Raw genomic sequence first — 9,580 nt, forward strand, 5'->3', positions numbered from 1 at the left:
TGACAAAATGAACTCTTTCAAGGAATGTCTAGAAACTTCCTTCAAGGAACACTTTCCAATGAATAGATGGAACCAAGAGTTGTCCATATCTCCATTCCCATTGTTTTAAAGGCCTTTCCTGACTCAAACATTTAGGAATACTGGCATTTCAACAATCTGAGCGCTTTGACCATCTGTGACAAGTCTGAACATTATTTCACCTCCATACGCAACCCTAGCGTGAACACCTGTCTTCCTTTCTTTGACCACGCCCCCTAGAGTCACGCCTCTATTTTGATTGGGCCGGTGGTCATGAATATGCACATGTCGAACGCTCGACCCCTCCCTTTGCACCTGATTGGAAGTATTTACTTGTTTTTTGCACTGAGGTGCTGGAGTGTTAGAGCAGCTCTGCGCTGGAAGATGAAGCCCTGCTCCACCGAGCAATAAGGATTACAGTGATTTGACTTTGCAAAAGAGAAGAAAGGATCATTATATCTGCCGGCCAACTTTATACGTGTTTCAGGATGCCGCGCTCATTCCTTGTAAAGAAGCATTTCAATGCAGCCAAGAAACCGAATTACAGTGAACTGGAGAGTCCAACAGGTAATACACTTTGTGGCTTGGCGATTCTAACTCCTAACAGTGAAAAGTTTTTCTAACTTCGTTAAATGTGTGCCACTTTGCGTTGCAATACACTTACAAATTGTGTTTATTGAATTGATCCATTGCCTTTTTTTCTTGAAATCTGTGTTTGTACATGGACTAAATACGTATACATATCAAAATGGAAAAATTGCGAAAATAGCCATTTTATCCCATCGTGATCTTTTAGAATTGTATCCAAAATATCTCATTTAGAAATCCAGTACACACCCTTTAGGCTTGTTTTTGTCAAGCCAGATATCAGTGTTGTAAAATGATTGTTTCTTACTGTAACTCCATGCAAAGCTACTTGAATGAGCAGTTGGTGCATAACATTAGAGTTTACCTTTAAATGTATATTAATGTTAAAGGGAAAGTGTATATATTTGGACCTGGAGCTGGTCACCATTTTACATGCATACTGCAGTGATGAACTTTTTATACGTTTAAATATTCCATGTATTTTCTCAGTGAAACTTGTCACTTGTCAAGTATATCTGGTCGAGTGAACTAACGTGATTGCATTTCCCCCCTTTTATCGCAGTGTTTATTTCGCCATATGTCTTAAAAGCCCTCCCGGTGCCTGTTATACCTCAGCCTGAAGTGTTAAGCCCGGTGGCGTACAATCCCATAACAGTGTGGACTACCAGCAACCTGCCCCTGTCACCCCTGCCCAGCGACCTGTCCCCCATCTCCGGATACCCCTCGTCCCTCTCCGACACGTCCTCTAATAAAGACCACAGCGGTTCGGAGAGCCCCAGGAGCGATGAAGACGAGCGGATACAGTCGAGCAAACTGTCAGACGCTGAGAAGTTTCAGTGCAGTTTGTGTAACAAGTCCTACAGCACATATTCCGGACTCATGAAACACAAGCAGCTGCACTGCGATGCACAGACCAGGAAGTCGTTCAGCTGCAAGTACTGCGAGAAGGAATATGTGAGTCTAGGGGCCCTAAAGATGCACATAAGGACACACACGCTGCCGTGCGTTTGCAAAATGTGTGGGAAAGCTTTCTCCAGACCGTGGTTGCTGCAAGGACACATTAGGACACATACAGGTGAGAAGCATATGCATGAGGAAAAGTGTCTAGAGATATTTGCAATATTAGTACTTTAATGTGGACTGACGTGAATTATTATTTTTTTCATTAGGTGAGAAGCCTTTTTCATGCCCCCACTGCAGTCGTGCATTTGCGGACCGGTCGAACCTCCGAGCCCACCTGCAAACTCACTCGGACGTGAAGAAATACCAGTGCAAGAACTGCTCCAAAACCTTCTCTCGCATGTCGCTGCTGCACAAACATGAGGAATCTGGCTGCTGCATTGCACACTGAGAGAGAATCACACACGCGCACACACACACACAGGGTCTGCATTCACCAAGTGCCTCCGATTGTGAATGCTGATCTCGGACCTGCTCTTCCTGTCAGTATACTCGTGATAAACTGGATACGAAGCATCCCAAAATGCATCGCCCCAGGGTCTGAATAAACAGTGCGGAGTCAGATTCCACCCTAGACGCTACACGCTAACTAATAAAACTGACCCTTTCCGCTTTGAGGTTGGTTCCCGGAGAACCTTCGACACCCTCAGAAAGGAAAAGGCACAAAAGAAAAGACTGTTTGCCATGATCCCTGGTGGTCTTAACTCACTGACTAAGAAGCCTTTTCATTTCAGTGTAAGCGCAGATTCATTCATTCAACATGTCATGCGGCCGTCATGTGCCTTCCATTTCAACAGTATTCGCCCTGTCCGGGTTGGGTTGATGTGTACTGTACATTTGTTTACGGATATGTACTATTTGGGAGGTTTTTAAACGCGTAGCCTCTCTAATAAGCAATAATTTATAGAGGTTTATGTCTGCGACTGAATGTTAAATGGGTAAGACAGTCGCGCGTTTTTCGTTTTCTTTTCTGAGAGGTAATCGGTCAGACATTTCAAACCGTAGATGGTGGCACACCAATGAGCTCGAGACCAAAGGAATAATTAATGCCATGTTTTTAAACGGGGAACAAGTGCAAAAAGATGTTTTCTTGAATTAAAAGTATTTAAACTGTTGCGTGGTCATAACGCGACAGCAATCAACCAGCACTCAGACATGCAATACTTTGCCATGTGCCTTTTTTCATCAGGAACTTCCGAGATTTTGCCATGTAATTGTTTATTTGAATGTATATGACACTGATATGATTGTACTTTGTATTGCAAAGTGTAAATGAATGGTATGATTTTGTACAAAAAATAAAATTTACACTTTTAACGATGGTCGCTATCTTTTTGCCGTTCGAAAGCAGTCATCGTTTCATTGCAAACCTATTTTTGAAGAATGGTTCTTCATCATGCAGTGAAAGACAATTGAGTCCAAAACAACAGTATTTTCACTTCGGGCTGAACTATCCCTTTAAGCCTTTAACAGCTGCATTGAATAACAATTAGCCTAATGTGTACATTTACATAGGGTTTGTAATGCTATGCAAATGAGAAGGCCATTAACAGGAACGTTTCTTACAGAATTTCTCGTGAAAAGTGCTTCATTGCAATTCATTTGAACCTGTTGCTGGTTTAGAAAACCGTGTTAGATGAGCTGGTTTGTTAAGCGCTCCGAATATGGTTTGACTCATTCCCACAGTTAACTTGCATCGTGGGAGTTCATCAAAGTGCAGTTTAAGTATTTCACGATGCAAATCTGTTTGTAGTTTACTGTGGCGGAAAAAGCAAGTTGTATGAACTACTGTCATTAATTTAAAAGTCAAGCTGGTGGAGATGCTATTTATATTCAGAGTTAATCAGGGCCACCTTGAAAAGTCATGGAAATTTGGTGGTCAAAAGATGTGGGAACTATACAAGACAACTTTTGTTGTGCATCTCAATGAAATGTCCTCAGGAGGTCAACTCTGTGAAATTGTGGTGTGGCCACATGAACCTGTCCTTGCGAACCTGTTCGGCTCCCAAACAAATCCCAAATGTTACACCTCCTCCCTATGTTGATCTCACTTTGCTGCCAATTTCTTTGAAGACTCCGGGTCTCTGAAGGGGCCACTATGGCAAAGCCAGACTGGCTCTCACACATGTGAAAGTCCTTTACTGGATTATTACTCAGCAACCTCACAGTACACAGTGGGAAGTCGCAGGACTAGCGCAAACCAATCGGGTTTTCAAACATTCGTCTACTGAATCTAATTCTGAACTGACCATCGGAAATAAACGGCTCTTGACTCCACTGCAAGAATCATCTTAAAGGGATAGTTCAGCCAAAAATGAAAATTCTGCCATTATTTACTCATCCTCAAGTTGTTCCAAACCTGTGTGAATTTCTTTCATCTACTTTCTTTTACTGTTTTGTTACCAATATTCTTCAAAATATCTTTTTTTGTGTTCAGCAGAAGAATGAAATTTGGTTTGGAACAGTAAATGATGACAGAATTTAAATTTGTGGGTGAACTATCCCTTTAAACATATTTAACTGGTCTTATAGTGAATGATAACCATAATTCCAATAAAAATATCTAAATGTAATCTTATATCAATATAATAAGTGACAACTTGCTTCGCCTCTGAAACGATTATAATTTTCTGTTGGTGTCACCAAGGCCCTTTCCCTCAGCAACAATTGGGATTACCAAGATATATTTTTAATATATAATGTAAAATAAGTGTATAAAAATACCAAAAGTTTGGAAACATTGCTATTTTAATGTTTTTGAAAGAAGTCTCTTATGCTCATCAAGGCTGCATTTATTTGATCTAAAATATAGAAAAATTCAGTAATATTGTGAAATATTATTACAATTTAAAAGAATGGTTATATATTTTAATATACTTTAAAATATAATATATTTCTGTGATCAAAGCTGAATTTTCAGCATCATTACTCCAGTCTTCAGTGTCACATGATCCTTCAGAATTCATTCTAAAAGTAAATAAAAAGTTCAAAAGAACAGCGTTTATTCAAAATAATAATCTAACAATATAAATCTTTACTATCACTTTTTTATCAATTCATCACATCCTTGCCCAGTAAAAGTATTAATCTTTGTTTTTCTTTTTTTAAAGAAAGACAAATTACTGACCCCAAAGTTTTGAACGGTAGTGTATATTGTCACAAAATATTTCTATTTTAAATAAATGCTGTTCTTTTTTTAACTTCTTATTCACCAAAGAATCCTAAAAATAGTATCACATGTTATAAAAAAAATATTAAGCAGCACAACTGTTTTCAACATTGATAATAAATCATCATATTAGAATGATTTCTGAAGGATCATGTGACACTGAAGACTGGAGTAATGATGCTGAAAATTCAGCTTTGATCACAGGAATATATTATATTTTAAAGTATATAAAACCATTCTTTTAAACTGTAATAATATTTCACAATATTACTGTTTTTACTGTATTTTTGATCAAATAAATGCAGGCTTGATGAGCATAAGTAACATAAAAAATTGTAACGTTTCCAAACTTTTGACCGGTACTGTATGTATACATTTCTTTGAGCGTATGCGTTTATGTGATTTATTTATGCGTAAGAATGAGACAAAATTACTGAGTACAAGTAGAGGCCTGGTGTGAGCACTTGCTCTGTGGAAAGCTTTTGGAAAAACACTTGACTCTTTCATGCTCTGTGGTTTTATCTTTCCATGATCTGACTCATGGCTGCACTATTCCAGGTGTTCACCGTGACACACCTCACAATCAGACAGCTTTGGCCCTCAGGACCCCCTATGATGGCGTACAGGTGTTCACAAATCCTGTGGTTTTCTGGAAGTTCGGATAAATATTATTACTCTTTGTTCATAATAACTGCAGATTGTTATCACAAAACTTATGTAGCAAATGTTTTATAGACAACATGTAATCAGATGCGTGGCCTTCAGTTCATGTCTATAAGCTTTGAGGTCATCAGTTGTCCGATTTCTTTCAGTCGTCAGGAAAACATGTGACAGAACCTGCTTCTAATGCAATTTGCAAGAAAAAAAAACGCAATTTGGAATTCGTAACTTTCTGCTCTTTTGTCACATGCTCATTGAACTTTTTATGCCCCACGTCATGTCAGGCCTCTCCCTCACAAGACTACCATCACCATGGCTCGAGGACAGATCCGACAAGGTTACAAAGCAAGTACATTTCTTTGTTAGTCTCTCTCTCTCACGCTCTCTCTTTCTCTCTCTCTGCAACCTGCTGACTTCACACTAATGCAGCAGCTCCTGTAAACGAAACAGATTCAATTAGAAAGCTGGTTGAAGGCCTGTTTGTTCTGATTAGTGTGTGATAGAAGGAGCCTGACCTGAAGAAAAAAACAGAAATATTCTTCTCTTAGTTGACTGAAAGGAGGTTTACAATATCCAGAGTCCATTCAATGGCTAAAATTTCTTTCTATCATAGTATACAAAAGGAAACATTGTTAATAATGCACTTTTTTGAATTGAGACGGAGCCCTACAAGCTTCAAAAAGGATACATATGTATAAAAAAATGTAGTTCATTAGGCTTCATATTTCAAATTATCTGAAGCCACTCAATAGCTGTGTGAAGAAGGTCACCGTGATTTTGTAGTAAGGGGCCGTTCACACTAGCCTGGTCTTACCAGACTCGTACATTGGCCACTCTCCATTGACAAGCGTTAAAGGGTTAGTTCACCCAAAAATGAAAATTCTGTCATTAATTACTCACCCTCATGTCGTTGGACACCCGTAAGACCTCCGTTCATCTTCGGAACACAAATGAAGATATTTTAGTTGAAAGCTGATGGCTGAGAAAGGCTTCAGACAGGCCTCCATTGGCATTCAGTACATTTACACTCCCAAGACCCATAAAAGGCACTTAAAACGTCGTTACAAAGTCCATCTCACCACAGTGACTCTACAATAATTTTACGATGCGACGACAATAGTTTTTGTGCGCAAAAAAAAATCAAAATAACACCTTTATCCAACTTGTAATTGTCTTCCGTGTATGCCTCCACGACGCATGCGCGAGAATATGACGCAGATCCGGGGTTCGGGAATCCATGAAATGCGCACTTTAGCCCCATTTTGAGCACTACGCCGAGACCTAAAGCACGATCAATGTAGAATCCAACAGCCTAGACACGCGCGTCTTCCTCTGCTTGTAAACAAATCGCTTCTGGGTCATGTGTCCGAACGCCGGATCTGCGTCATATTCTCGCGCATGCGTCGTGGAGGCACACACGGAAGACAAGAACAAGTTGGATAAAGGCGTTATTTTGATTTTTTTTTGCGCACAAACACTATTGTCGTCGCATCGTGTGCCTTTTGTGCCTTTTATGGGTCTTGTGAGTGTAAATGTACTGAATGCCAATGGAGGCCTATCTGAAGCCTTTCTCAGCCATCAGCTTTCAACTAAAATATCTTCATTTGTGTTCCGAATATGAACGGAGGTCTGACGGGTGTCGAACAACATGAGGGTGAGTAATTAATGACAGAATTTTCATTTTTGGGTGAACTAACCCTTTAACTTCCTTGAAGGAGGTTCCTCTGTTGAAGTTTAAAACTATTGGATCTATCCAGAGCCACTCTGGATCTGCCATAACCAATCGCTAACATTTGGTCGTGACGAATGTCATCTCAAACTAGCGCACGACATCAACGTCATCGTTCTCAGCCACTCCCTCTGTTCGCTGATTGGACGGGCTAAAATTTGACCGGAGAAAACCAGAGACTATACCGCAATCCCAGACGGAGTACTGAAGGAAAATGAAAATTGAGCGGAAGTACGTAGGAGGGCGGAGCCAGGCTACGTTCACACAGAACATACTTTTCCACGCCAATGTGCTACTTTTCCCTTGTTTTTCTATGTAAACATGCGCTAGACGGACGTGTATAACCGTTGCGCTCGTGTCTACCAACTTTTCTAAAAACGTGGCGCTCAAGTTTAAATCAGTTCAAATTTTACAAAACATGCATTGAGACCTTGCATGTTGTCCCCATTCCACTGCCCCCGTCTTGCGTCTTTTTTTAAAGCAAAAACTTGTTCTGTGTGAACGAGACCTATGACATTCCTGGGTTCAACATATTTTGTTAATTCCTTCATTCCTCTCTGAAAATGTAGTCCTAACCCACCCCTAACCTAACCCTAACCATACGTTATCCCTAAAATCAGAGAGAAATGATAGGTGAATAAACGCGTCATCCTGATTGTAAGCCTAAACTTGACGTAAACTTGTCCCTCATCTGATTGGTTGATTCATGTTGTTCCAGGATCAACAAAGATGTTGATCCAGGAACATGTTGTACTCGATGAAATCACGTTCACAGAGTTGGTCCTTTTAATTAATTATTCACGGAAAAAAGTGGATGTTAGATCTAACTTATAAGCCAAAAGAGAGACTTGCGTATGAAATCTATCAGGTTTCTGGAACATAACCAGCTTGGACCAACTTAAACCAAACTATGTTCCAAAAAACAGTTAGTTTACCAATTTGCTGGATTTTCCAGAAGAGAAGGCAATTTGTATTCCCAAGTATTTATAGCAACATGCATGCTAAATCTACATATCACAGAGATGTATATGCGAACAAATCAATATAGTATGTCAGAGCAGTGATCGGTCAAAATAAATAAATAAATAAATAAAATGAAATAAATAAATAAATAAATAAATAAATAAATAAATAAATAAATAAATAAATAAGTAAGTAAGTAAGTAAGTAAGTAAGTAAGTAAGTAAGTAAGTAAGTAAGTAAGTAAGTAAGTAAGTAAGTAAGTAAGTAAATAAGTAAGTAAATAAATACAAAATAAGTAAATAAATAAGTAAATAAATACATAATAAGTAAATAAATAAATAAATAAATAATGAGTAAATAAGTAAATAAATAATAAGTAAATAAGTAAGTAAGTAAATAAATAAATAAATAATAAGTAAATAAATAAATAAATAATCAGTAACTATGTAAATAAATAAATAAATAGATAAGTACCTAAATAAATGAATAAATAATCAGTAAGTATTTAAATAAATAAATAAATAAATAAATAGACAAGTATCTAAATAAATGAATAAATAATCAGTAAGTATTTAAATAAATAAATAGATAAGTACCTAAATAAGTGAATAAATAATCAGTAAGTAAATAAATAAATAAGTAAATAAATACACAATAAGTAAACAAATAAGCAGATAAATAAATAAATAAATAAGTAAATAATTAAATAAAAAGTAAATAAGTAAATCAATAATAAATCAATAAATCAATAAATCAATAATAAGTAAATAAGTAAATAAATAAATAATAATAAGTAAATAAGTAAATAAATAAATAAATAATCAGTAAGTATGTAAATAAATAAATAGATAAGTACCTAAATAAATAATAAGATAAATAAATAAATAGATAAGTACCTAAATAAATAATTAAATAATCAGTAAGTATTTAAATAAATAATTACCTAAATAAATGAATACATAATCAGTAAGTAAATAAATAGATAAATAAGCAAATAAATAAATAAATAAATAAATAAATAAGTAAATAGATAAGTAAGTAAATAAATAAATAAACAAATAACTTAATAAGTAAATAAATAGATAGATAAGTAAGTAAATAAATAAATAAAAAGTAAATAAATAAGTAAGTAGATAAATAAATAAACAAATAAATAAATAATCAGTAAGTAAATAAATAAGTAAATAAATAATAAGTAAGTAAATAAATAAATAATAAGTAAGTAAGCAAATAAATAAATAGATATGCAAGTATGTAAGATAAATAAGTACGTAAATAAATAAATAAGCAAGTATATAAATAAATAAATAAATAAATAAATAAATAAATAAATAAATAAATAAATAAATAAATAAATAAATAAATAAATAAATAAATAAATAAATAAATAAATAAATAAATAAATAAATAAATAAATAAATAAATAAATAAATAAATAAATAAATAAATAAATAAATAAATAAATAAATAAGCAAGTAGATAAATAAGTAAGT

The 9,580-nt window shown here is 35.7% G+C and overlaps 1 protein-coding gene across 1 annotated transcript; it reads left to right on the top strand.

Annotated features, from left to right (window-relative positions):
- The first annotated feature begins 362 nt into the window (after positions 1 to 362).
- On the top strand, positions 363 to 2,888 carry snai2 (snail family zinc finger 2). The gene is made up of 3 exons (XM_079805703.1): positions 363 to 585; positions 1,169 to 1,681; positions 1,776 to 2,888. The coding sequence occupies exons 1-3, from the start codon at positions 507 to 509 to the stop codon at positions 1,955 to 1,957; spliced, it is 774 nt and encodes a 257-aa protein (XP_079661829.1). The 5' UTR covers positions 363 to 506; the 3' UTR covers positions 1,958 to 2,888.
- Positions 2,889 to 9,580: the final 6,692 nt, after the last annotated feature.

The sequence above is a fragment of the Gobio gobio genome (assembly GCF_949357685.1).
Source record: "Gobio gobio genome assembly, chromosome: 23".
Classification (NCBI taxonomy): Eukaryota; Metazoa; Chordata; class Actinopteri; order Cypriniformes; family Gobionidae; genus Gobio; species Gobio gobio.